This window comes from Macrotis lagotis, chromosome 1, assembly GCF_037893015.1.
Source record: "Macrotis lagotis isolate mMagLag1 chromosome 1, bilby.v1.9.chrom.fasta, whole genome shotgun sequence".
Lineage (NCBI taxonomy): Eukaryota > Metazoa > Chordata > Mammalia > Peramelemorphia > Peramelidae > Macrotis > Macrotis lagotis.
In genome coordinates, this window is record NC_133658.1 from 611,221,762 (window position 1) to 611,247,145 (window position 25,384).

Sequence of the window (25,384 nt, forward strand, 5' to 3'; positions counted from 1 at the left end):
TGCTGCTATGGCAAGTAGCAATAACTAATATTTGAATAGTATTTTAAGGTTTGCAAAGCACTTTAGATCAATTCATTTGATCCTCACAACTTCATGAAGTTGGTAGTATTATTATTCCTATTTTGTAAGAGAGAAAGTTGAGACAGAGGAGATTAAATGACTTATCCAGGATCATACAGGTTAGTAAGCCTCTAAAGGCAAGACTTGAACTCCAATTGCTCCCAAACTCCTTGCTCTATCTACTCTGCCACTCTAACTACCTACTTTTGCTCATATGCAACCTTTCTTTTTATTATTGACCCACTTGAGGGCTAAGCTTAGCTCAAGAGGTATGGATTTGGTATTCATTTCCAAATTGCTTCCCAGAATGGTCAAATCAATCCATAGTCCCACCAATATTGCAATAGGGTGCCCATATTTCCATAACCAACATTGACTTTTCTAATTTTTTTCACCTTTTCTAACTGTGGGGGAGGGACTCAGAATTGTTTTGATTTGCATATTTTTTAAATTTTAGTGATTTGGAGTATTCTTCCATATTGTTGTTAATAGTTTACATCTTCTTTTGAAAATTGTTCATAATAGTTGACCATTGAGGAATGACTTTTACTCTTATATATTTCTTTTAGTTAGCTTCATATAATATCAGACCCTTATAGATATTTTATGCAGATTTTTCCTCATTCTCTCTTTTTCATGCATTCTTTAAATATTTTATTTATGATATTTTTAACCTTATTTTCTGAATATTTCCTTCCCACTTTCTCTATCTATTGAGCTACTACTTGTAACTAAGAAAAAAAAAAGAGAAAAATATTCAATCAAAACCATATGCAATTCTCTACCATTCTTCCCTATTTTTTCAAAGAAGGGAGGCAGGTGAATTTTCTTGACTCCTCCAAAGTGATGTTTAGTTACTCTAATTTGTCTTTGTTGTAGTCATTTTATAAATTACTTTCCTAGTTTTGCTTAATTCATTCTCCATCAGTTCATGTTTCATTTTCTCAATATTTTTTTTTTTGGTTTTTGCAAAGCAATGGGGTTAAGTGGCTTGCCCAAGGCCACACAGCTAGGTAATCATTAAATGTCTGAGGTTGTATTTGAACTCAGGTACTCCTGACTCCAGGGCCAGTGCTCTATCCACTCTGCCACCGAGCCACCCCTATTTTCTCAATTTTTAAATCTTTCTCTCACCACTGGCTCCATATCATTAGTTTACAAACATGCTTTGTCGTTCAGTTTTATTCAATTATATTCAACTTTTCACTACCCATTTGGGGTTTCTTAGCAAAGATACTGAGCAGTTACCATTTCCTTCTCCAACTCATTTTGCAGATGAAGAAACTGAAGCCAGTAAGGTTAAGTGATTTATCCAGGGTCATATAGCTAGTAAGTACCTGAGATCAGAGTTCTTCCTGACTCTAAGCCTAGTACTCTACCTCACTGTCCCACAAACATACTTAGTTCTCTCCATTTCTAAAAAAGACCTCTTTTATCTTTTCATCCCATCCAGCATCCATTCTACCCTCCCTTCTCTTGTTCATTCTAAATTTCTTTTAAAAAGTTGTCTTTTCCCAGTTTTTTATTTCCTTACTACCCACTTTTTTTTTTTTAGGTTTTTTTGCAAGGCAAATGGGGTTAAGTGGCTTGCCCAAGTCCACACAGCTAGGTAATTATTAAGTGTCTGAGACTGGATTTGAACCCAGGTACCCCTGACTCCAGGGCTAGTGCTCTATCCACTGTGCCACCTAGCTGCGCCATCCCTACTTCTGACTTTAATATTTCTCTCTGTGATACCCACTAGTACTTGGACTCTCCTATTTACAGTCTTGAAATTTCAAACAAATTCTTTCTTCTCCTTCACCCTGTATATAGTCAGTTACTTTAGGATTATAGCACTAAATCTGAAGGGGATCTCAGAGGCTATCTAGTCTACTTCCTTAATTTTACAAATGAGGGAACTGAGGTTCAGTGAGGCTAAATGAATTGCTTGAGGTAACATAGCTAAGTATAAGAAGTGGAATTTGAATGCAGAACTCAGAAAACTTAATGAATTCCGTATTATTTCCTGAGTAATATAAAACTAAAAATCATCAAAGGACATGTGTTTTAAAAATATTCCCTAATTCATGCTTATCCATAGATTAAATTGGTTATTAACAAATGAATGACTAGATTTGTAAAGTGCTTACTATTCTCAAAACCCTATGTTTAATCATTGGAGATACATATGTAAAATTAAGGCACTCACATTCTAATGGAGAGGATGACCTATAAAAAAAGGTTTCAGTTGCAAATCAGATGGAATGGGCTCTTGAATCTTAGGGTATAGTGGCAAAGCAGGAGGTCATACATCTTTTTAAATCTCACTTTTACTAATAAAATCATGTCGGTTTCTGTTGTCCAGATATTTGACAGTGTCAAGAACTTTGATAATAAAGTTTTCTGTTGTTTTTTTTTTTAAGTAGCTGTGGAAGAAGTTGCAAGATTACCTCTTTAATAAGGGTTGCTTCTGAGAATGATGGTTGAAGCAGAAGAGTGAGCTGGGTTGGTAGTAGGACCAGTAGCTGGGGTGGAGTGAAGAGAAGGGGAAATAGTGTTGCCATTTCTAAGTCTCTTGATCTTATCTGTCAATTAGTGGTGCTGATTTAGAGATAGGTGACTTATCCATAGTGATTGCTCCTTTCCATGATGGTTGAAGCAGAGTCAGTGACTTTGGGTACACTGTCATTCCCAACGATCTTGGATTTAAGGTACAGGGCTAGCTCTATTGGGATCTGAGGGGAAGAGGTCTGACTATTAAGGACCCATTGCCTCCTTTCTCTCCCTCAGAGCTCTTTACTATTTCAGGTAGGTTGATTTGCCTTACTAGTAAGTGATAATTGGTCAGTAGTTGGTGGGAATGACCACAGGAATTACTTCCCTGGATGTTGGCTTCAGGGACAACATCAGCTATGTTGATTCCCTTCTCAGATTACATGAATACATTTTAAATTTTCTTTTTCCCTTCTGTTTTCTAGCAGTCATTTCTGTAATTAAGAATAGTTAATAGTACAACGTGAACATACAGACTGTTATTTAATCAATGTGTATTTTTTGAGCACCTCAATTGTGCTCAGCCTTGTGCTTGTAGGGATTACAAGAGAAGGAAAATAGGGATTATACTCCATGCTTATTACAGTATCTAACACTTTCTCTCAGTTACTAGTTTAGCCACAGTAATTTGTTGCCAGTTCTCATTACCTGCCATCCTCATCGAGGTGACCAGCTCAGACCAGCCCCTTGGCTCCTTCCCATCAGCAGTAGCCAGATCCCCAAAAAGCCCATGCAGAAATGAAGTAGCCATGTATCCTAGTCTAGTACATAGAGCACTAATTCAGAGGACTCCCAGGCTCATAGATTTAGCTTAGAAAGAATCTCAGAGGTCACCTAGTACAAGCCTCTCCTTTGGCAGATGAGGGAATGATAGGACTTACAAATGGAATTCTTCAGGGTACCTGGTCTGACCTAAGCTCCTAAACATATACATAATCATGGTATTCCAAGAACTCCTCAGCAAGTCTGGAACTGGTTCAATGGCAATCATTAGCATCAGAAGGTCACTGGTGCTAGTTTACATAACATCAAGCTCACTGAATCTGGGCAAGTTCAGTGACTGAAGTGTGGGAATGGCTCCATTTGTGCCAAAAGGGGAGGTTGTTTACAATCTTGCCATGTCTACAAGCAGCCATCAGCTGTGAAGACACCAAACTATAAGAAGACTTTCAAAGGGAAAGATGAAAAGTTTTACCAATAGATTGGATATAGGGAAGGAAAGAGAGAAGTCAAAGATGACATGCATGGCTAACTAGGAAAAAGGCAGTGCCATTGATGGGAAATAAAAATATGCAAATAAACCCTACGGCTAAAAACAACCTTGGCACTTCTGAGATCCAACCTGGCCCATCATCAAGAACTCAGAGGACTGAAAATAGAAGCTGTTAGGATCTAGCCTGAATTTAGAATTAGTCAACAATTCTTTTAGTAGAATGAATGCTGGACATATTATATTCAGAGGACCTGGATTCAAATCCTTCTGAGTTGCTTGCTACCTATGCTATCTTAGATGAGTACTTAACATTCCCTATGCCTCCATATCTTCAAATATAAATCTGGGGGGGGGGGATGGACTCTAAGATCTCTTCCAAATCTGAATCTACAACCCTATGATCCTTAATGATTTTGAATCTGGAACAGTCTAGTAAGCTTTGTAACTCAAAAGAATAGTATCACAAATCTATATTGGCCAAATTTCCTCTACAACAGGACTGTCCTAGGTCTAGAAGTAAACCCAGTACCTTAAGGGACTTGGGAGACACTGGCATTGGACCATCCAGAATGGTATGCCCTCATCAGAGAGGGTGTTGTGCTCTATGAACAAAGCAAATTCGAAGTGGTTCAGAGGAAATTTGAGAAGCTCAAATTTAGAGAATCCACACCAGGTATTCACATGAACTATTTATACTTCACCTGTGGTAGAGCATTCCTAGCTAGTTTTGGTCTGATTACCACAGTTGGACACACTGTAAGATATTAACATAGTGATGATGTTTTGGTCCTCTTTGACATGAAGGGCAACAACTAAGAAACAATATATAAGGGCACATTAAAAATAATATTCTTTAAATTAAAAAGTGGACATAGGTAGTGAAATGTAAGAATTATCTTGTGGTAAATGAAGCTGGGTGTATTCCAATGAAGACTCAAAACCATGAGGGGATAGTAACACATAGGAAGGACAATATTTGATCTTGATATGGGGCCCAATTACTACATCTTGACTTCACTTCTAGATGAAAACAGATGCGTGACTGGGGGCTCATGGAATGACCAAAATATATTCTCCCACCCCTACTACTACTTCTCCATAATGGGAAATGACAATGACCTAAACCTTTAGATGTCAGATCTGAGTCAACAGAGAGTTCCTTTTTCAGTTTGAACATTGATAAACTGTATCTGACTCTTCGTGACCCCTTTTGGGAGTTTACTTGACAAAGACACTGGAGTGGTTTGTCATTTCCTTCCACAGTTCATTTGACAATTGGAGAAACTGAAGCAAATAGGATTGTGACATAAGTCACACAGTAAGCATCTGATTTGAACTCACAAAGATGAGTCTTCCTAAATTCAGGCACAATACTCTATCCATTTCTCCACCTAGTATGGTGGCCTAGTGTAATCAGGGTCAAATTGCTAAAATTCTCAAGCTATATATGTTATAGTATTGTTGAAAGCAAAATAATTTGTAAGCCTCAATGTATCATATGACACTGTTCATAGCTCACTTTCAGCTACTTTGGGGAGTAGTAGATAGAGTCCTGAACCTAGACTCCGAAAAATCTGAGTTCAAAAACAGCCTGACACTGACTAGCTGTGCGACTCTAGGCAAGTCACTTAACCTCTATCTTCCTCAGTTTCAATAATAGCAACTTTCAGGGTTGTTGTGAGGATTAAATGAGATAATATTTGTAAAGCACTTATGACAGTGTCTGACATGAAAGAGGCTTGATGATAATTTTTTCCTTTGTTATTGAAGAAGACCATGATATTAGGGAGGTGACAGGGACAGGAACTGGATTTGAATGAGGGGGTGCTGTGTTGTTACCAACCTCATCTTCTTCTCCAGAACCATCTGAGTCCAGTGATCAGATATGAATCAGGATGATTAGAGATGAGGCTGGATGTGAGGCAGTTAGGGTTAAGTGACTTGCCAAGATTACATAGCTAGTAAGTGTCAAGTGGATTCAAACTGTGGTCCTCCTGACTCCAAGGCCAGTCCTCTATCGACCATGCCATCTAGCTGCCCCTAAAGGAAGTGGTTGTGGCAGGAGGGATATTTCAGAAGACTTTGTCTCAGTTTGTCACCACTACCTATGCTACCTGAGCTCCCCAAAATGATGCCTGGAGAAGATCTTCAAGCAGTTCCCTCCAGTTTCAAACAAAATGTAGAATATGTGAAATATATTTGAGAGCATCATTTACCAAGATACCTAATAGAAATTTACAAGAACAAGAAACAACATCCTGTTTTAGATTAACCAAATTTCTTGTGCTAGATCATGTCAACATGTGTAAGCTAAACAAAATAATTAGAAGGTGCCTACAGCTGAATTCCATTTAAACTGTCTTCCTATTGATGAATGGATACAACATAATGAGTATTTCAACACCACTTCTAAGGTCTAATGAAGTATGAAGATGGATGTTTGTATATGGTATATGTTTCTCAAGCGCCATTTGGAAAGAAATCTCCAATGTAAGACCTATTACAAAGCTTCTATATAGAATTTTTTTAAAGAAGAGATATAGGGGTGGAGCCAAGATGGCGACAAGAGAGGATCATGTCTTAGGTGCTCTCTCATAAAACTTATAAACTAAGGACTCTAACTAACTTTTCCAGAGACAGGACCCAGTGAGGCACTTCTCCTACTCAAGGTAATCTGGAAAAGAGCAGAAAGGCTCTGCTCCCCGGGGTTAGAGGGGTAGCCCGCCAGAGCGAAAGAACTTCAGCCTTCCAGAGGCAGCCCCAGGGTGCTGGGAGCCGTGGCTCACAGCTGCTGGGGAGTTTCCTGACTTATACCCTGGGGAGCAGTGGGCACAACTTAGGGGATCAGAGGGGGGACTTCTGCCAGAGCGAGCATGTGAAGCTCAGCCCTCAGGACACACAGCCAGCAGCATGACCAAGGCAGTCCAGATCCAGGAAACAGAAGCAGGCAGAGCCAGTAAGCAGGAACCCCCAGGGCATGAGCCCATTGATCCTAGGGAGGGGAATGAAGAGAGAGAGAATACAGAGCTCTGTCCTCTGTCCCTGGAACAGGACGCTAGGGTTCTGATCACATTCAGATCCTGATTGCAGTCTAGGCCCCCCGCCATAGAACAGCAGGGCCCCCCCAACCTCATCCCCATGGCAGTGGGGGGTGCTTATGGTCATACACTGAGATTCTTGTGGGAGTGTCCCAAACGTTCAGGAAGCACCCCAAAACCAGGCTTAGGCTGGGAAAATGAGCAAGCAGAGAAACAAGAACACCATTGAGAAATATTTTGCCTATGAGCCCAAGAAGGATCAAAATACTCAGTCTGAAGATGAGTAAGCACAAGCTCCTGCATCTAAAAACTCCAAGAAAAACAGAAATTGGGTTCAGGCTATGACAGAGCTCAAAAAAGACTTTGAAAAATCGAATGGAGGGCGGAGCCAAGATGGCGACAAGAGAGCAGTCTCTTAGGCGCTCTCATAAAACTTGGAAACTAAGGACTCCAACTAAACTATTGAGAGACAGAACCCACAGAGGGGCCCAATGAGGCAGCTCTCCTACTCAAGGTAACCTGAAAAAGAACAGAAAAGCTCTGCTCCCCGGGTTGGAGGGGTGGCCCGCCAGAGGGGTGGCCTGCCACAGTCAAAGTACTTCAGCCTTCCAGAGGCAGCCCTAGGGCACTGGAAGCCTGGCTCACAGCAGCGGGGAATTTCCTGAGCTACACCCCGGGGAGCACCGGGTACAAAATGGGGGAACAATGGGGGACCTCTGCCAGAGTGAGCACATGAAACTCAGCCCTCAAGGTACACAGCGAGGAGCCAGGAAGCACGAGCCCATTGAACTCAGGGAGGGGAGTGAAGAGAGACTGCAGAGCTCTGTCCTCTGTCCCTGGAACAGGACTCTGGGGCTTTGAACACATTCAGATCCTGATTGCAGTCTAGGCCCCCCGATAGAACAGCAGGGGCCCCCTCCACCTCAGGCCCATGGCAGAGGGGGGGCACATATGGTCATTCACAGACCAAGAGGGAGGACAGAGCCTCACACACTGAGATCCTTGTAGGAGTGTCCCAAAAGCTCAGGAAGCACCCCCAAACCAGGCTCAGGCTGGGAAAATGAGCAAGCAAAGAAACAAGAGGAAGACCATTGAGAAATATTTTGCCTATGAGTCCAAGAAGGATCAAATACTCAGTCTGAAGATGAGGAAGCACAAGCTCCTGCATCTAAAGACTCCAAGAAAAACAGAAATTGGGCTCAGGCTATGACAGAGCTCAAAAAAGACTTTGAAAATCAAATGAGGGAGTTGGAAGATAAACTGGGAAAAGAAAGCAGAGAGATGCAGGAAAAAAATGAAAATGAAGTCAGTAGCCTAGTGAAGGAAATCCAAAAAAAGATGCTGAAGAAAATAGCATGCTAAAAACAAGCTTAGGTCAAATGGATAAAACAGTTCAAAAAGTTATTGAGGAGAAGAATGCTTTAAAAAGCAAAATTGGCCAGATGGAAAAAAGAGATAAGAAAACTCTCTGAAGAGAACAAATCCTTCAGACAAAGAATGGAACTCAGGGAGATTGATGAATTTACAAGAAACCAGGATTCATTACTTCAAAACCAAAAAAAATGAAAAATTAGAAGAAAATGTGAAACTTCTCAATGAAAAAACAACTGATATGGAAAACAGACTTAGGAAAGATAATTTAAAAATTATTGGACTACCTGAAAGTCATGATCAGGAAATGAGCCTTGACATCATTTTCAAAGAATTACTACAGGAAAATTGCCCTGATATCCTAGAAGCAGAGGGCAAAATAAAAATGGAGAGAATCCACCAACCCCCCCCCCCAAGAAAGAGATCCCAAAAAACCAACCCCTAGGAATATTATAGCCAAGTTCCAGAACTCCCAAGTCAAAGAGAAAATATTACAAGCAGCCAGAAGGACACAATTCAAATATCGTGGAGCTGCAGTCAGGATCACACAGGACTTAGCAGCAACTACAGTGGAAGCTCATAGGGCTTGGAATATAATATACCAGAAGGCAAAAGAGATTAGAATGCAACCGAGAATGAACTACCCAGCAAGGCTGAATATCCTCTTCCAGGGAAAAAGATGGACTTTCAATGAACCAGGGGAATTTCAAAGGTTCCTTTTGGAATGGCCAGAGCTGAACAGAAGGTTTGATCTTCAGATACAGGACTCAGGTGAAGCATGGAGATTGAAGGAGATTGAAGGAGAGGGGGAAAATATGAGGGACTTGATGATGAACTGCATGTATTCCAGCATAGAAAAATGACACTGATAATACTCATGAACCTTCTCAGTTAACAGAGCAGGTAGAGGGAGCTTTTATAGTTGAAGCACAGGAGAAAGCTGAATTTGAAGATAAAATATGGTGTAAAAATGGAGTCAATAGAAAAAAAGGGAAATGTGATGGGAGAAAGAAAAGGGAGAGGGGCAATAGGCCAAGATATCTCATATAATAAGTTTTTTCTTCATTACAATGAGCTATTGCAATGATATGGAAGGGGGGAAGGCAAGGGGGAATGAGGGAATCTTCGCTCTCATCAGAGGTGGCTAGGAGAGGAAACAGCATATATACTCAATGGGGCATAGACACCTGGAGTAAGGAGAGGGGGGACAGGGGGGACGGGGGTGATGTGAGTGATGGAAGAAAGGATGGACCATGGGGAGGAGAGTGGTCAGATATAACACATTTTCTTTTTTAGTTCCTGCAAGGGGCTAGGATTGGATAGCCTCTCTGGGACAATAGGGCCAGGTGGAGGCTGGGCCTAAGGGGTGGTATGGGGGCTCAGGGCCTCTTGACCCCAGAGCGGGGGATCTGTCTACTGCACCACTCAGCTACCCTACAGCAGAGTCAGAGTGAAAGGAGAGAGAAAATATAGTACATGCTAGTGGAGAAGTACAAAAGGAAGGAGTTGCGATCAGCAATGGCAATGGTGGAAAAATATGGAAGTACCTTTTGTGATGGACTTATCATAAAAAACATGATATATCCGCGACAGAGTTGGCGGTGTTGGAACACAGACTGAAGTACATTTATTTATTATTATTATTATTATTATTATTATTATTTGGGAGGGGGGCTGCAGGGCAAATGGGGCTGGGTAGCCTTCCTGGGGCCACATAGCAGGGTGATTGTTGGGTGTCTGAGGCCAGATTTGGACCTGGGTGCTCCTGGCTCAAGGGCCAGTGCTCTGTCCACCACCCAGCTGCCCCTACTATTCTTACTATTCTATTTTATTTTGGGGTTTTCCCCCCCTTTTTTTGGTTTTTGCAGGGCAGTGGGGTTGGGGTGGTTTGCATGTCACACAGCTGGGTGATTGTTGGGTGTATGGGCTGGATATGGGCTTGGATGCTCCTGGCTCCAGGGCTGGTGCTCCACCCACTGTGCCACCTGACCATACCTTACAATTATTACTATTATTTTTTTAATTTTAATTTTAATTTTTTTCTCTCCCCTTTACTTTATCACTCAAGCACGTCTATATTTTTGGGGGGAGGGGATATTTTGTTTACTCTTAAACAAGAATATTTTATTAATGTATAAAAACATTATTTGTATAAAATGAGAATAAATATTAAATTTAAAAAATAAAAATTTAAAAAAATAAAGAAGAGATGTTACCAACTGAGACTGATCAGTTCATCCAATCATAGCTCACCAAAATAGTGGGTAATTTTACCACCCTGGGGATTTTTAGTCAGTTTTCTCCTATATTACATGCAAAATTTGTTCAGTTCCCAAATTATATACAATACAGTTTTGAAAAACTCCAATTTCACCTAGATTATCTTGCTTTTTAAAGTTTTTGGTTTAAAAACATCTTGCATTCTAAGTTACCAGTTAAATGGACATTTGAATTGCTGTAGTGACTATTTTTAATAGGAATTTCAATTTCAGTGTAGCCTTTAAGCATTTAGTGAAATTACGAAGTCTTTGTCCATGGAAACTGCTAATTTTTATAGAAAGATTTCTTTTTACCTGTTTAAGTATCTTTAGTTAGGTTTTTTTTTAAGTACATTTACCATCAGTGGTTGCAGCAGAACACAGTAAATTGGGGGACATAAAATTCTAGCTTATTCTGGGATTGATGCATAGAGTACAACATTTTTTGCTATCAGTTTACTTTCTTTTTTCTTTTTTTCCTGCAAGTTTGTTTTCTATATAGTTATATAGTGAAACATTATGGATAGTTGGCACAGTGTCTGGCCTCACTAGCTATGTGGCCTTGGGCACACTCTGATTGCCTCATATCCATCTCCAATCATCCTGACTCATATCTGGCCACTGAACCCAGATGACTCTGGAGGAGAAAGTGGGACTGGTGACTTAGCACAGCAACTCTTCTCTCAAATCCAATTCATGTGCTTATGGCATCAGCTCTCTGATGTTTGATAAAGAAAATAAAAAATCATGGATTTTATAGGTAAACTGAACAGTTCTTTCAAATGCTTAGCTTCCAAAAAGTTCCTGTGAACAGAAGAATGGCATTTCTTATATTATGGATTTGCTGTCATTTAGAGACTTTCAAAACAGTGACTATTTCATTACACAGTTGCATCAGAATCAGTATCTTCTGATGCAGTGTTAGAAACCGCATCATCCTAAAACTTTGGAGCATGAAAATTCATTTTGCCTTCCCTTAGACTTTTCAGGTTATATCTGCAATCTGATTTGTTATGTTTAAAGTAAAAAAGTATTTCATTAAAATATTTTATTAAAATTTTAACAGCATACTACAGCTATCACTGTTAATCATATAAGCATCAAAAATAGTAGGTGGTATTAGCATCTTGGAGATATTTTTGGTAAGTTTGTCTTGTATTACATGCAAAAAAGATTAACCACTTTATTTTCTTGCTGTTTTGTAAAGGAAAATATAGCAAAGAGATAAAGCTGTTTTCAACAATGTTTGTCAGTTTATTCAATATCTTGAACAAAGCACTATAAATACTTCCTGCTACTTTCATGGGGTTGACAGCTTATTTTTATGAGTTGTCACAAATATCTCATTGTCATACCATTTGACTAAAGTATGAATGTAGCATATCCCCTATAATTGCCCTTATATATTTTAGTATGTATGAAATAAATATGACTGTTAGTGAAAGTTATTTGTTAAAATGGAAAAAATTACTGCATCTTGGCATTAGAGTTAATAAATATTGCAACTTGTTTGCCTATGTTTGCCTTCTACATGCATCTATCCACAGAGCTTCATGAGTGTATTTTTTACTGTTGTCAGTTCTTAATCAACCTGTCTTGTTGGGTTGTATAAGATATTCATGCTTAACTTAACAGTAATATCAATCTTGTAGTTGCCAAGTGATTAGTAAGGTTCCTATAAGACATATTACTTTTTAAAATTTAATATAGTGTACACAGGGGTGAAATATGTTTCATGATAAAAACAGCAGCAAAGAGGTTTGTGGACAACTAAGTGACCAGTGGATAAAGTGCTAGGCCTGAAGTCAGGAAGACTCATCTTCCTGAGTTCAAATGCAATCTCAGACATTTACTAACTAGGTGTCCCTGGGCAAGTCATTTAATCCAGTTTGCCTCCATTTCCTTATCTGTAAATTGAACTGGAGGAGGAAATAGCAAACCAATCCAATATCCTTGCCAGGAAAACTCCAAATGGGGTTACAAAGAGTTGAACCTGACTAAAACAGCTAAAAACTGGTGTTTAATAAAAGCTTGATTTTTTTCTTTCCTTCAGCATCATCCACAGGTCTAATCTCTAATAATTTATTAGGAGGTGCACCAATTCTGGAAGCCCTATCTCTAGAAATTCTACCTTATGCCCTGAATCCTGAGAATTCACAGAAAGGGTTCCAAACTTCAGATACTCTAATTAGTTCCCTTTGTTCAAGTGTGGGTGGGCAAAAATATAAAGTTCCCCTTTAACTTTGGTTACAAACATCCTCTTATCTCTTAAATCCATTCAAAAAGCTAAGGAGTTGGTATCTTCCCTTCTAAAGTATCATCAATGGCTATGATTGAAGAGCACACTAATGCAAGCAATCCCTGCTGGAAAAGGAAGAAAAAAATTTTGTTTCTCCCTGTTTATTTTAATTATGCCCTTTTATAGAAAGAACTTTGCTTTGTGAGTCAGGAAATCTGGGTTTGGGGGCCAGCTCTATTGTTAACTTGAAGAACTTGAGCAAGTCACTTATTTCTGATCTTCAGTTTCCTTTTATGGAAAATACAAGGGTTAGACTATACATGGGCAAATTGGTCTGCTGACCACCAGTCAGTACCAATTTTTGTACTACCTCTAAAATAAAAATGGTTTTTACATTTTTAAAATGAAATTTTATTGCAATTTAAGATGCAAAAATTATTCTTAGTTTCCAAGTTGGTACCAAAATAGGCAGGCTGGATCCTCAGGCCTTAATTTACTAACCCCAGAACTAGATTTTCTCTAAAGTCCTTTAATGGTTGCTGTTTAGTTTTTCAGTTGTGTATGACTCTTTTTGACCCCTTTGGGGTTTCTCATGGCAAACTTACTGGATGATTTGTCATTTTCTTTTCCAGATGAGGAAACTGAGAAAAACAGGGTGAAATGACTTGTCCAGGGTGGCATAGCTAGTATGTTTCTAAGTTCGAATTTGAACTCAGGTCTTCCTGATTCCAGGCCCAGCACTCTATCCACTATACCACCTAGCTGCCCCACTAAGACCCCTTCCAGATCCTGAATGAATGATCCCAAGATCTTAGCAGATGGTTTCTATTGTTATTATTACTCTCTTCCAGGTTGCCCAACACTATGGGACAACATGATTTGCTGGCCATCCTCTTCAGCTGGACAGATAGTGAAAGCTGAATGCCCAAAATTCCTCCAAATGGTCACTGGAAAAAATGGTAATTACAGAATTCATTCCTAACCGGGTGACTTTTCTGGGACTGGGAGAGTAAGTATCAAGGATACTTAGTACAGGGGAAAAGCATAGACTTTCTCCAGACCTTTCCTACTTTGAAGGTAAACTTCCCCAACCTGGATCCCAGGTCCTAATTTGGTATAAAGATTCCAGCTAAAGGTTCAATAACTTACCTTCAATCTTTTCATTTCCCATTCCTCCTTGATTCCCCCTACCCCCATTTCTTTAGCATATTTGTAGTTGACCTGGAGTCTGGTGTCTGAAAGTTATTCAGTTGTGTCCCACTCTTTGAAACCCTGTGGATCTCTGTCCAGAAGGTTTTCTTGACAAAGATAATAGAACGGCTTTGCCATTTCCTTCTCCAATGTCAAACAGAGGTTAAGTGACTTCCCCAAAGTCACACCTCTAGGAAGTTTGAGACTGGATTTGAAGTCAGGTCTTTTTTGACTTCAAGCCCAGAAACCTATCCACTGCACTACCTAGCTGCCTAAGATCATTTCTGCATCCAATATTTTATGTTACTATTGGAGTGGACAGTGTATTCTAATGAAAGATATTAGATTTGGAGTCAGAGGATCTAAGTTCAAATCTCAACTTTTCTGCTTAATTTCCATGTGATTGGTACAGTAGATAGAGCACTGGACTTGGAGTCAGGAAGATGTGAGTTCAAATATGTCCTGTGCGACCTTGAGCAAGTCATTGAACCTCTGTTTGCCTCAGTTTCCCCAACAGTACAATGAGATAGTAAAAGTACCTTTCTTCCCAGTTTGTTGTGAGAATCAAATAAGATAATAGCTTCGAAGTGCCTAGCACAATACCTGACCCATAGTAGGTATTATACAAATTCTAGCTATCTCATTATCCTTATTGATTCTTGCTCCAATTTCCCTTGATAGCAAATAATTCCAGGATTTGTGGCTACAGAGTCTTCCTCTTTCTTCCCCTCAGCTTGCTGCTCTGCTTTTTCAGTCCTTCTAGTAGCTTCAAGGTTCCCACAATCCTTGAGATATTTCTCCCAACCTTAGATGGATGAACACTTGATCTGTTCTTGCCTATTCTTCTGTATGGGTCTCTTTTACCTTTTTATTTCTATTCTCTCTACTAGGCTATCAAGGTAGGGAGAAGGAAAGGAAGAGTGGTCCAGTGGAAATAGCCTGAAGTAGAGAGAAAGCCCTCAAATTTGGGTTGGAGTTATTGCCTTTGCCACAAACTCTCCTTGTATGATCTTAGGAAGCAAGGCTTCCAATTCCATGTCTATTATTTTTTTTTTTAGATTTTTGCAAGGTAATGGGGTTAAGTGGCTTGCCCAAGGTCACACAGCTAGGTAATTATTAAGTGTCTGAGGCCAAATTTGAACTCAGGTACTCCTGACTCCAGGGCCAGGGCTCTATCCACTGAATGCCCCCATGTCTATTATTTTTTATTGTGAGGGTGAAATGATTTAACTGTATTGAAAGTCCTATACAGAGTAAAGAACTTCATTATACAGATATCAAGGGAAGTATTACAGCTCCACAAATCTGGAATCATTGAATTGGAAGAAAGTATTGCTTAAGGATGAAGTCCTGGCAAACTGACCTTTTGGGCAAAGCTATCATATATACATATATATATATATATATATATATATATATATATATATATATATGTATGTATATGTATATGTATATGTATATGTATATGTATATATAAAATTTATTTGTTTGCTTTTCCACCTACAGGAAAAAATAGTTTTCAACAATCATTTTTTTTTGGTAAGGTCTTGAGTTTATCATTTTTTCTTCACTCCCCCCTCCCCCTGACAGAAAGAAATCTAAGTTATAAATGTATAAATTATGTTAAACATATATCCATATTGATCATGATGTAAAAGAAGACAAATCGGGGGGGATCACAAGAAGAAAAAATCCATAATACAGAAAACAAATCTTAAAAATTGAAAATAGCAATCTCTGGTCTTCATTCAAACTCCATAATTCCTTCTCTAGATGGGGAAGGTATTTTCCATCACAAGTCCTTTAGAATTGTCCTTGATTGTAGTCAAAGATATTTTTTCATCTTTGATTAAGGTAAAAGTTTCATCAAGAAATTCATTGAAAATAAGGGTTTCATCAATAAAACATGACTTTGTAAAGCAAAAAAATTTTCTTAATAAACTGTGCTCTGACAGAGGGATTGAGATTTTCAGAACATAGCTTAATATAGGAAAGAAGGATTCTTGGTCAAGATTAGAGGTTGCCTTATAAAAACAAAACCCTCCTACATCAAACAAGGACTACCAAAGTTAGCCTCAAGAGTTAGCAGCTAAGAAGAGATGGTATCTATTTGTAGACCATTGTTTAAAATATAAGAATGATGACTCAAACAAGTCTAAAGTATAGCTAATGATGATTGATAAAAAATATATTATCCCAGAAAGTTGTGAATTTGATCAAAAAGAGTTTAAATTGAGCATGGAAGAGGAAGAATATTCTCAACCAAATCAGGTAACACAGATATGCAATTGTGTCATAGAAAAAAGTGAAGAGAAGGGCAGTTAGGTGGCACAGTGGATAGAGCACCAGCCCTGGAGTCAGGAGGACCTGAGTTCAAATGTGACCTTAAACAGTTAACAGTTACCTAGCTGTGTGACCTTTGGCAATTCACTCAATCCATTGCCTTACCAAAAAAACTAAAGAAAAGAAAAGAAAAAAGTGAAGAGAACCAGTAGTATTTTTTATTATTTAGAATTTTATTTTTTTTCAAATGAAAATAATTTTTAAAAAACTTTTTTAAAATTTAGAGTTCTAAATTCTCTTTCTCCCTTCCCTCCCCCCACTGAGAAGGCAAGGAATTTGAAATGGGTAATACATGTATAATCATGCAAAATTCAAGAAAAATAAAGAACATAAAAAATTATGCTTTGATCTATCAGTTCTTTTTCTGGGGATGGATAGCATTTTTCATCATGTCTTTCAGAGTTGTCTTGAATCATTATATTGCTGAGAATAGCTAAGTCATTCATGGTTGATCGTCATAAAATATTGCTGTTACTCTGTACATTGTTTTCTTGGTTCTGCTCATTTCATTTTGCCTCATTTCAAGGAAGTATTTCTAGATTTTTCTGAGAGCATCTGACCAATAATAATTTAAAGAAGATCATCTCTATGAAGAGAGCAGTAGAATGCACTGTCTAAAGAGATAGTTAAGATAGAATAATGACGAACCAACTAAAAACTTTAAAATGCAGATACAGAAGATGGAAGTAAGGACAGATAAGTAAGACTGAAGTTTAAAAGAAATGATCTGCTAAAAATAGGATTCAGAGCTTTGGAACATAGAATGAGTCATAAATATAAAAAATAAATTGCACTATTACAACTACAACTATGTTGAAGGGCAAAGGAAGATCTAAGAAGAAATAGGATCATCTCTTAGCATGGATGAGATGATGACAAGAAAGAATCTATCAGTCAACAAATATGTGCCAGTTGCTAGAAATCGGTACTAGATACAGGAAATATAAAATACAAAATACAAAAATGAGAGCAATACTGCCATCAAGTAACTAGTAATTTGATAAAATAAACAAGAAAATATAGGATATATACAAAATAAATAATGAGTGACAAAAGGAAAGGTGTCACTGACAACTAGGTGAGGAAATACTTTTTCCCAGGAAGGGATCTTTCTGCTCTGCAGTTGCACAGGTACCATGGACTGGGAGACCCTGGCCTCTAAAGAGAGAGCTCAGGCTATATTCCAGAATCATGAAGATATATACTTCAAGAAAATGTTTGTTTCATGTCTAAAACCTTCCCAATAGAGAATTTAAAGGTACTTAATAGATAAAGTAGATTAGGTATAAGATGGCTATTAATTTCTCCCACATAAAAGAAAAACTTAAAATACAAATTTTTAAATGAATCATGAAATAGTAACCCACAAATCTTATTCCATTCTTCCTAGAGGTTATTATTTAAAACATTGAAACATGGAACTATTTATTGGACTGCTGAAAAGCCATTCTACCTTCACCTCAGATCTTCTTTATCCAAATAACTCCCTAAAAGGCCATGACTTCTTGCAAGCCATGCATGATTTGGGACCATCCTCCTGTCATTGATCTCCAAGAAGAGTGTTTTTGCATTAAAAAAAAAAACTTCCATTGATGCCATTGAGCCTCAGATGTCTCCTGAACACAGGACATTATCTCAAAGGTTAGAAACATTCGTCTCAGGATTACCAGTGGATTACTTCCGATCAGAGAATGGAACCTAAGATAAAAAAAATGAAGCTGGAACCTTGAGATCCAGTTTCAGGTTCATCTAGCCTGCAAATATAGACCATGTCCTATCCTATGTGCCCAACTGCTACCAAGAATGACACTGTTCTTTTCAGTTCTGAGAAGTTCCAGAGAGACCATCTTAAAGTATTTGAAGAACTTTATGTAGAAGAGGTTCTTTGGAACACCAGTTACCCAGAACTATTAGGCAGATTTCAGCTGGATAGATTTAGGAATAAGTAGTAGTTTAAGTTTTCAGTGCCCATATGTTATCTCTTATGTTCTTCACAACACTCTGAAGAGGTGGTTCCTATTATCCCTATTTTATCAATGAGTAAACAGGCAACCAGAGATTAAGTGACTTTCCCAAACTCACACAACTAGTAAATATGTGATTTGAGCCTAGCTATTCCTGACTCCAACTGCAGTGTTACTACACCTAGCTGCATATGTATAAGGAAATATTTATGCAATGAGAGCTGCCTTCCAAGGAAATGAATTTCTTCTTTTACTTAGTTTCCTATCACTGAAGGTCTTCAGACTAAATGACCATTTGTTACCAGTGTGTGGAGGGTAGGAAAGAGGTTAGCTCTAGCTAACTAGGTCTAGCTTCAAGTAGACTTATGCTTCTTCAATCTAGTTGCCTCATTTTACAAACAAAGAAAATAGATGGATTTGCCCAGAGTTACATAGTTAGAGGCTGAACTAGCATTGAACCTACTCCTCTGTTTACCCATCTAATACTTGGCTCTCTTCACCCAAACTTTCTAAAATCTCATCCCCTGGAAATTCTTCTGCCTTACACATTGTCTCACCTTTTGGAGGGCTTGAATGTCAGCAGTATCCTGTAAATAATAGACACTTTAAAAATATTAACTTAAAACAAATTTGAAGATGGGAGAGATGCTACTTATCAAACTGGAAAAACAAGTCATTTCCTTGGGGCTCATCTTTTGGATAGCTAGAAGAAACAAGTAGAGAAGTACCTGGCAGGGAATCCCTAGGTTAAAATTACTTCCTCTGGAAACCTTACCTGAAATCTCTTCTTTGGAGATATATTCCTATGTTCCTTTGACTTCTGAAAATTTTTTGTTCTCACAGAGAGATTTAGAAAATTCAAATATTATTGAGAAGGAGGAGGGTGTCATACTCTAAATTTTTCAGTTAAATTTTAGTGGGATTAAAGGGCAGTGAGGGGGGAAGAAGTGAAGGAAGAGAAGGGGTCTATCAGGAGGAGGAGAGGGTACTGAGAAAGGTTGAGGGAAAATTGGAAAGACAAACTTTATCTTTTTTTACAATTTTGCTGAGGGTCTACTGTACCTTAAACTCACATTCTATTTCCTGAAACTGAATTATTTCATTCTAATTACTTGCTACTTAGAAGGAACTCCTCATTAGAAAGAAAAAAGCACTAGGTTTCTGGCTCAGATCACAACCTGATTGGTCTTCCTGAATCCTGACAGATTAAGGCAGGAAACTAAGTTAGATGATCTTCAGATCTAAACAATGAATCCCCTGCCTAAAACCTGGTTTGATCCACAGTTGTATTTCCTATAGCCTCCAGGTACCCAAGCAGATGATTATGTACTTGCCCTCTTTCCATCACACCCTCCTAATCTGGGCCTCTTGTTTTTTTCTTTTTTTTTCAATTTTCTATTCTATCTCCAAAAAGACTGGTGGATATGTGGGGTTCTGCCAGTCCCTATCTGACATTGCCATCAGAACTCTTTGCCCTGAAGTTTATTTTCCCTTTCATCTCAGAACTACTAGTGCCATTCACTATTCCAAATTTTGTTCTGGAGCCTAGTTAAGGATAGAATCCCTGACAGGACCAGGTTAGAGCAGAGGTGTCAAACTCAGGGCAAAACTCCTGAGAGCAATCTCAGCCAAATAAAAATATAATCAGGAAATGCTTAATACAATAAACAAAAATATAACAAAACATAAATAATGTTAATTTAGGATTTTCCAAGTTAATGCATGGCCTTCAGGGATCCATTTCTATTTGAGTTTGTTACCACTGGCCTAGAGAATCTTCCTAAACCAGGAACAGTCCCAGATCTCCTCCCCAAGAGAGAAGTGCCCAGACTTCTAGTGACAGGGAAATGCTGACACCCCCCCTAAACTAGTCAGATAGACCTGAAAGTGCAGTGCAGGTTCAACACAGTTAACAAAAATCTATTTGGCCCAAGTTCCAAGGAGCACTTTGAATCAAGGAAAGGAGCTCCTGTTCTCTGACAACAGAAGCAACAACTGATATGACAAGATATAAAAGATTATTTGGGTGGCCAATGGGAGTGAGTAAAAAGGGAAAGCCAAGTTGGCTTCTCATCCAGCTAGTTTCTTATCAGATCTTATCTGTCTCTCAAAACTTCTCTCTTTCCTGCCAAGATCCTGTAGGGGTGGAAATTCCTTTAGAGGGTTTGAGTAACTCTGATGTGACAAGATTTGTAAGCTAATTATCTTCTTTTTCCATTCTTAATTTAATTTTTTTTAATTTTTTTCATTTAAGTGACTTGCCTAAGGTCACACAGATAGGAAATTATCTCCTGGGCTGGTGCTCTATCCACTGCACCACTAGCTGCCCCTTAATTTAAAAATTTTAAGCAGCCATTTTCTAAAACACACAAAAAAATTTATATGAAAGCATGAATCTCCATTTCAAACCACATTCTCTTTCTCTCTCTCTCTCTCAGATCATATCTTTTATTATTTCTTGTGGCACATATAACATAATAATTGACTTTGTAATATCCTATTTCATTCATATGCTATAATTTATTCAGTCATTCCCCATTTCTTCACATACTTTATTTTTTCAGTTTCTATTTATTTTATTTTTAAATTATGGAATAACAAACATTTTCATAACAAGGTACAATAAAAAAGATGATTGCATGTAAAACTGCAAATCTACTATGCACAACTTGCTATTTCTTTCAAATATACAATAAAATTATCATGTAAATTTCTTTTTTTTCTTTTTTCTCTTCCCTCTTCCCTCCCACCCTAGAGATGGCTACCATTAGATACAAATAGATATATACATATATATGTAAAATTATTCTACAAACATTTTTGTTAGTTCTTTCTCTAAGACTCAGCATTTTTCTTCATATGTCCTTTATAGTTAATGTGGATATTTATAAGAAACAAAATAACTTATTCATTCAAATTCATTTTAAAACAATACTGCTATTACTATGTACAGTGTTCTTTTGGTTCTGTTCACTTCATTCTTCATTATTGCATGCAAGTCTTTCTGTGTTTTTCTAAATTCATTGAGCTCATTATTCCTTGTAACACAGCAGTATTCCTTCACAATCATATACCACAGGGTGGTACAATGAATAAAGCATCAGCCCTGGAATCAGGAGGACCTGAGTTCAAATGTGGCCTCAGACACTTAATAATTACCTAATTGTGTGATTTGGGCAAATCACTTAACCCCATTGCCTTACAAAAAGCAAAAAGAAAAAAAATCATATACAATAATTTGTTCAGCCATTCCCCAATTGATGTGCATCCCTGCCTTTTTCCATTTCTTTACCACTACAAGAAAATAGCCATAAATATTTTACAACATGTAGATTCTTTTTCTTTTTCTTTAATTGTCTTTGGAAATAGACCAAGTAGTAGTACTGCTGGGTCAAAGGATATCTAGTAATAATTTAGAATGTTTTTTCATATGATTTCTTCTTTGGAAAACTGCCTGTTCATATCTTTGCCCATTTATCATTTGAGAACTGAATCTTATTCTTATAGATTTGACAGTTTTTTATCATATATTTTAGATGAGTCCTTTTACCTGATAAATCATTCATAAAAATTTTCCCCAATTTTCTGCTGTCCTTCTGATCTTGGTTACATTTGTTTTATTTGTATAAAAACCTTCATAGACTTTAGATCTTTTGTTATCTTTTAATTCCCTCCTTCAGGATCTGTAAGTTTATTTTTCTTATGACTACTCCCTACTTAATATTATTCTTTTGGGGCAGCTAGGTGGTGCAGTGGATAGAGCACCAGCCCTGGAGTCAGGAGTACCTGAGTTCAAATCCTACCTCAGACACCTAATAATTACCTAGCTAATAATTACCTTGGGCAAGCCACTTAACCCCATTCAATTTTATTTTATTTTCAGATTTATATTCTCTTCCAAATCTCCACCTTCCTCCACCCCACTGAGAAAGCAATTAAAACAAAACCCACCACAAATGTATACTCATATAAAATGTCTTAGTATGAACTGAGTCCATCAGCTTTATCTGGAGATAGATAACATGTTTCATCCTAAATTTTCCATCATTGTGGTTGGTCATTGTGTTGATCAGAGTTCCAGAGTCTAAAAGTGTTTGTCTTTGTCATATTATTTTCATATAATTGTTTTCCTGGTTCTATTCATTTCATCAGTTAATACAAATCTTCACAAGTTTTTCTGAAATCATCCTTGAAATGTATTTTCAAGTTATTTTTGGAAATAGCTTCTTCAGAAAATAATCTTTTTCTTGTCCCACTTCTCCTTGTTCAACTCTACAGGAGAATTGATGAGAAGTCCAGGAGGAGAAGAAATTTTCCACTGACAAGTTCTCTATAGGGAAATGAGAAGGAATTTCCTTATCTGAATTTCTGTCTCTCTAAATCACTTGCTGGAAAACTCAGATAAATAATGATAAGTAGACCAATAGAATAATGGTTGAATGGTCTTCAAATAAATGAAGAAAGGAAAACAGGATGTGAGCTTAGATATTTTGAAGAACTTTCTTAAAGGATATTTAGGTACTAAAATGGTAGACAATGTTCATGAACTTCTTTGGCTAGGAGTCACAAGACCTGGGATTTTTCTTCTCTCTGTCACTATATAGATATATGACTTTAGACAAGTGACTTGCCAGCATAAATTAGAGTTTATTTACCCTAATCTTCATTTTACAGATGATGAGACTGAGATGTGTTAAATTATTTTGCAATAATGACTACTGAGAGCAAGGTTCTTTGGGAAGAGGACATGAGAGTCAGGAAAAGGGGTCATGGTGGAGGAAGTTCAGGGAAGGAGGTAGGGTTAAAGAGTCACTGTTAGAGAAGCAGAAGTGAACACTGAACTTGGTGTTCTTGGTCAGGTTCTTTCAGTATATAGTCTTCGCAGATAATTAGGATCTGGTTGTATTGTTAAAAATAAGAAACAGAGAACACAATGATTGAAACAAAGTGAGCTAGGACTCACCCTAAGATAATTATCAAGGAGACAGGAGTTGTGATTCCTAACTTCTTACCCACATGTGACATTTTGTACCTGCAGGTTCTGTATTTAGAAACTGTACTCAAGGTGGCTGGTCTGAAACCTTCGTTAGAACTGATGAGGCATGTGGATATGATGTGAATGATACCACCAATGATAAGAGGGTGAGTGAGACACTCAATATTATATAGTATAACACCAGTAATGAGAATATCAGGGCTGGAGAGAGACAGAGCAGGAAGATGGAATTAACACTGGGATCACAATCAGAATCCTTGGATCCTAGGTCCACCTCCTAAATTCCTTGAGGGTAGGAATTATTTTACTTTTGTCTTTGTATCTCACAGTGCCTGGAATTGTGAGTTACAATATATGTCTATATAATAAATACTTGTTGATTGACTGATTGATCGGGTTAATTTCTCTCTTCGGTTTCCCCACATGAAAAAGTGAGAAAAACAATATTACTTATCTCTCACCCTAGGGTTATTCTCTGAACTAGATGACATAATAAATGTAAAAGTAACTGTTAAAAACAAGAAACAATTCATACTGAGGAAAGAGATATGTGCATGTAAGAATCTTCTCAGAGAGGGCAGCTAGGTGGAGTAGTGGATAAAGCACCGGCCCTGGAGGCAGGAGTACCTGGGTTCAAATCTGGTCTCAGACACTTAATAATTACCTAGCTGTGTGGCCTTGGGCAAGCCACTTAACCCCATTTGCCTTGCAAAAACCTAAAAAAAAAAACAACAAAGAATCTTCTCAGAGGGCTACCATAATCACAGAAGGCTATATGAGTATAAGGTGGGATGTTTCTGGAATGAACCTCCTTCCTTCCTTCCTTTCCTCCTTTCTGTCTTCTTTCCTTCCTTCCTTCCTTTCTTCATTCCTTCCTTCCTTCCTTCTTTCTTTCCTTCCTTCTTCTCTTCCCTTCTTCCCACCCCTCTTTTTTCTTTTTCTCACTCTATCTTTCTCTATTTCTATCTCTGTCTTTACTACCATTTGATGGGAAGGAATTAGGCTGATGAGTATAAGCTTCTACTCTCCTCCTTGAAAGAAATCAGGGAAGTATCTTTAGACTAGAGACATTTGAGAGGCACTTAATTGAGGACTTTTCTATTTAGGAGAGGTGCCCTTGCATTGCTAAGATCCAGGGAAGATTTTCTTTTCTTACTTAAAATTCTTTCCTAGGCTGTCATTGGCAGTAGGGTTTTCCAATTTAATTTCAAGATCATCTAGTTGATTTAATTATTGATACCATTGGTATCAACTTCAAAGTTTCACTAAACGAAGTGTCAAAGTCACTAAAATTCTCTTGCTTATTGATAGATAGTATGACATTGTAAAAAATGCTATCCATATTTAAATTTTTGCCTTAGTGAATGTTAAGTGGTTAGAGAACTGGTACTCTGTGGTAAATATTGACCATATAATACTGATTGTTTCAGGGGTCCCCACCCAGGGGAGAAAATGAAAATTATATTAAACATACCTTATATGATATTCTGGGCCCTTTTGATAGTTATCAAAAGTTAATGTCTGTACAAATCTGATAAGGATGCTGATTGTATTGTGATAGTTAATAGAAACAGTGCTACATTATAGTAACTTCTCATTTGGTAGGTGTTAATGAACTAGTTATTAGAGACACTAGTTATTAAAACTACTGCTACCTAGAACCATGAGAAAGTTCAGGTAAAAAGTTTTACTAGGGATGAGATGAGAGGTTTGCTTCAAAGTAGCCCTTTATCCTCAATATTTAATGATGGAGACACCTCATTCAAAGCAGCTTAATCCTGCAAGGGAGATATCAACAAAGAACGATCTTTTTCTGTTCAGCATTTTATCAATGAATTTAATGAAAAGATGGAAGAAGTGCTTATCAAATATACAGTTGATATTCCTTAAGAAAAAATTTTGGGGGGCAGCTAGGTGGCATACTGGATAAAGCACCGGCCTTGGAGTCAGGAGTACCTGAGTTCAAATCTGGTCTCAGACACTTAATAATTGCCTTGCTGTGTGGCCTTGGGCAAGCCACTTAACCCCATTTGCCTTGCAAAAACCTAAAAAAATATTTCAGATGGGTTAAAACCAATAATGAGCTGCTAAGTGGTACAGTGAATAGAACACTTGGTTTGGATTCAGGAAGACTAATCTTTATGAGTTTAAATCTGATCTTAGGCACCACTTACTA

The 25,384-nt window shown here is 37.8% G+C and overlaps 1 protein-coding gene across 2 annotated transcripts in view; it reads left to right on the forward strand.

Annotated features, from left to right (window-relative positions):
- SCTR (secretin receptor) overlaps positions 1 to 25,384 on the forward strand; it is an 81,964-nt gene that overhangs the window by 34,844 nt on the left and 21,736 nt on the right. Inside the window, exons 3-4 of one of the 2 annotated variants that reach the window (XM_074214995.1) lie at positions 13,566 to 13,673; positions 23,251 to 23,354. In XM_074214995.1, coding sequence (XP_074071096.1) covers positions 13,566 to 13,673; positions 23,251 to 23,354 — 212 coding nt within the window. The remainder of the gene's footprint in view (positions 1 to 13,565; positions 13,674 to 23,250; positions 23,355 to 25,384) is intronic. The other variant, XM_074214996.1, reaches the window with a different exon arrangement.